The sequence below is a fragment of the Microtus ochrogaster genome, chromosome 8 (assembly GCF_000317375.1).
Source record: "Microtus ochrogaster isolate Prairie Vole_2 chromosome 8, MicOch1.0, whole genome shotgun sequence".
NCBI lineage: Eukaryota > Metazoa > Chordata > Mammalia > Rodentia > Cricetidae > Microtus > Microtus ochrogaster.
The window spans coordinates 62,377,712-62,381,662 of NC_022015.1; the positions used below are offsets into that span (position 1 = coordinate 62,377,712).

At 39.6% G+C, this 3,951-nt stretch overlaps 1 protein-coding gene across 2 annotated transcripts in view; it reads left to right on the plus strand.

The window, feature by feature from the left end:
- Positions 1-643: 643 nt before the first annotated feature.
- The window catches only part of Lipf (lipase F, gastric type), a 10,990-nt gene continuing 7,682 nt past the window's right edge, over positions 644-3,951 (plus strand). Inside the window, exons 1-4 of one of the 2 annotated variants that reach the window (XM_026781427.1) lie at positions 644-751; positions 893-1,010; positions 2,066-2,264; positions 2,556-2,665. In XM_026781427.1, coding sequence (XP_026637228.1) covers positions 647-751; positions 893-1,010; positions 2,066-2,264; positions 2,556-2,665 — 532 coding nt within the window. In that variant the 5' untranslated portion in view covers positions 644-646. The remainder of the gene's footprint in view (positions 752-892; positions 1,011-2,065; positions 2,265-2,555; positions 2,666-3,951) is intronic. The other variant, XM_005352154.2, reaches the window with a different exon arrangement.

Here is a 3,951-nt window from a genome sequence, read left to right on the forward strand (position 1 = left end):
TTGCTCAATTGGTGAAGTACTTGGCATGAATGACTAAGGACCTAAGCTCTACCCCAAAATCCAGTGAAACAACTGGACATGGTGGTGCATCCTGGTGATTCCGGAGATGAGGAGCTGAGACAGCTGCATCCATGGGACTCTCTGACCAATTACCCAGTCTATTCAGCAAACACCAACCCACTGAGAGACTCTGAATCCTGAGGAAAACAGCCAAGTTGTTCTCTGCCCCTTTGCATATACCCATTTGGAAACACACACACACACACACAGGGAGGGAGGGAAGGAGGGAGAGAGGGAGAGAGGGAGGGAGGGAGAGAGGGAGGGAGTAAGGGAGGGAGAGAGGAAGGGAGGGAGAGAGAGAAGAAGAAGAAGAAGAAGAAGAAGAAGAAGAAGAAGAAGAAGAAGAAGAAGAAGAAGAAGAAGAAGAAGAACTAATCACAAATCACAGCAAAAATATGTTATGTATTAAGAAAATTTGCCTGTATCCTTATTACCCAAGTTTTTGCTCAACAAGTATAACCAAACACAATTATCCCTATACTTCTCTTGGAGGTAAAATCGTCACAAACTCTTAATCTCTTAATGTTATGGAGTGCTGTGGGTTAACCACAATATAGTTGGTCCTTTTGTTTCAGGACAGTCCAAGATGTGGCTACTATTGACAGTAACAAGTGTGATATTTACATTTGGAGGTGCACATGGCTTATTTGGAAAACTGGCTCCTGAAAGCCCAGAAGCAGACATGAATATTGTGAGTTGTTGAGGGATATTATTGGGATTAGAGTCATGATCAATCTAAACTTTTAGTGAAATTAAAATTCATTAGAAATATCTGTTGGATGAATGTTAAATTAATTATAACATAAAAGTTTTTTTAAAAAATTTTCCTTAGAGTCAGATGATAAATTACTGGGGATATCCTAGTGAAGAATATGAAGTTGTTACTGAAGACGGCTACATTCTGGGGGTCTTCAGAATTCCTTATGGGAAGAAAAATTCAGAGAATTTAGGTATAAACTCCTTCCTTCCCTCCACTGCCTCTCTCCCCTTCTTTGCCTTCTCCTCTTTTCTTCCTCCACCCCTACATATACCATTCATCCTTGTGTTCACCTTCATTTCTTTCTAAGGATGAAAAAAAGTCTAGATCACTCTGGGAACGCAACACAAAGTTATATTTCCAATCTTTAATAAAGAGCAACCAAGTCAATGAGACAGAGGAATGAGAAAGCGATCATGAGAAAAATGCAGTCCTGGTGCTATATGCAAACTATTAAAGCCCTCCAACCCAGCTAAAGAAATCAGGGACAATTTCTCTCAACAACAGTAACTGAGCTGAATCCCAGTGCATGAAAAGAGTTAACCACAGCTTGTCTTGCGAAGGGGGAAGGTTCAGAGGCAGCTAGAGGTCTATTTCCTACATAGATAAAGGGCATTTAATTTTGATGATATTGTTAAATTTTTATCTTTTTTCTCATTACAGAAAATAGAGAAACATAACTTTATTACTCTTAACCTACATATACGCAGTGCTTAATTTCTTTAGACTATCATTTTAATATCTTTACATATAACTGGCATATGCAGGAAATGCATATACATGTGTACAAACTAAGATGAGGATATAGCTCAGTGGTACATTTGCCTAGCATATGCAAAATCCCGTGTTGATAAATACAAATGTAAGAAATAAAACTTATGTGCCAGAGAAATGCTCAGTGGTTAGTAGCCTTTGTTGTTCTTGCTTGGACTTGGGTTCAGTTCTCTGTACACACATGCTGGCTGCTCACAACTATCTATAATTGCAGTCCCAGAAGATCAGATGCCATCTTCTGGCCATTAAAGACTTCTGCAAATATGTGGCACACATAAACTCACACAGACTTACACAAATACATAAAAATAATAAATGTACAATTTGTTCAATTTTGGCACACAAAACACCCTTGAGAAAAGATATTTAAGATGTCAAATGCAACCTCAACAAAATGAACATACTTAATTCTGACCACATGCTTACCTACTATAAGGAATAAGTTTATAACGTTTGAATAATCTTCTTCCCTAGGCAAGAGACCTGTGGTGTTTTTGCAGCATGGTTTGCTCGCGTCTGCCACAAACTGGATCGCAAATCTGCCAAACAACAGCCTGGCCTTCATTTTGGCAGACGCTGGCTATGATGTGTGGCTGGGGAACAGCCGAGGGAATACATGGTCCAGGAAAAATTTGTATTATTCACCAGACTCAGTTGAATTCTGGGCTTTCAGGTAAAGAAAGATGATAATTCATAACAGGCATGTATTTTGGCTCTCCAAGCATGGGCCTTCTTGCTTTCCCATCAAGCCAAGTACACTCCAGGTAGGAGATGCAAGAATCCATATCATACTAATCCAACATTTGTGTCTTCTATGGTAATTTTACTTCAAATTTGCTAGTATCTCCATACCCAAGACCAAGAGATGCCTAAAAATGTTTTCTCAAATAAAATTAGATTCTTAAGTTTTAGAAACTATAATGAGAAAATACATAATTTTGTCTGATTTACTTTATTCTTGCAGCTTCGATGAAATGGCTAAATATGACCTTCCAGCCACAATAGATTTCATTGTAGAAAAGACTGGACAAGAGAAGTTGCACTACGTTGGTCATTCTCAGGGCACCACTATTGGTAAGTAAAAGCCCTGACCCTGAATAGAGTATCTATACCTCTACCCAGTAGCGTAGCCACTACTATGCAGCCTTATAAAATGCCATGTCCATGGCAATCCAGTGATATAAGGACAATTAGCCCCCCTACCCTAGAGATGGATAAACGAAGCAGTGGAATAAATAACTCAGGCAAGCGGCATGAGTCTTCATCAGTCGCCCAGTAGAACGACTCTGACTCCGAAGGCAGCATGTTCCAGCCTCCCACTTGATTTGTTCTCTTCATTTCTTCATTTTTTAATGGAAACCAGACCATTTGCCCAAATGATATACCAAAGGAGATAAATTCTCTACCTTTTATAGTACTTAAATGGGGGTGGGACAGAAAAGTAACAGATTAAAAGTAGCATGAAGTTCAACAAACCACACTAGTGATACAGGAAATATACCTCATGGAGGATTTTAGGCAGTCTTCGAGGGCTTTGAAAGCCATTTTCAGCAGGGAAAAATTGCCAAGACCCGCTGAGTGAAGACATAGAAGAGACACGCGCACGCGTGGTAGACTGATGGTCTAAGGAGCTAGAACAACAAATAGAATGGATCCAGAGCTACAGAACAGTTCAGAGATCAGCAGTGGCACTGTCTGTCTTGGGTAGGAGTCAGAGCAAGAGGCGATGAGAGTGAGATGACATTGCAGCAGCTGTGAAGAACAGAGTATTCAGGGTTCTACAAATATTGTAGGAATATCAGCCTTTACTAGCAGTAAAAAAGGAAACCAACCATTAAGAGAATTTTAGTACAGGAGTTGCATGGTGCATTATATGATCTTTCTTATTGCTGGAATGCAGCAATGGCAGGAACTCAGAAGCAGCTAGACGACCCAAACAGGAATGCATACCAGCGATTAGGGTGACCTTGATTACTGATGGGTGAGGAGAGCTGTGGAAATAATGATGCCCAATCAAGTGGCATGTATGTATATACATGCATGCATGCATACATGCATACATACATACATCCATGCAGTGTGTGCAAATAGATGCAGACAACAAACTTTATTAAAATGTTGGATAAAGAGTATAAAAGCAAAAATAGGAATAAAGATGATGCCAGAGTTTATGGCTTGAGGTCCTGGAATAATGAAGATTCTGTTATCCAAAGGAGGAGGGAAGTGAGTGAGAAAAGCAGATATATAAGGACATCAAGAACTCATAATTAAAGGACAGTGAGCTTACAATTTGCAATCCTAGAGAAGCTAAATAAGAAGGTGAATCCAAAGACAAACATATAGGCATCCCCCTGAATATT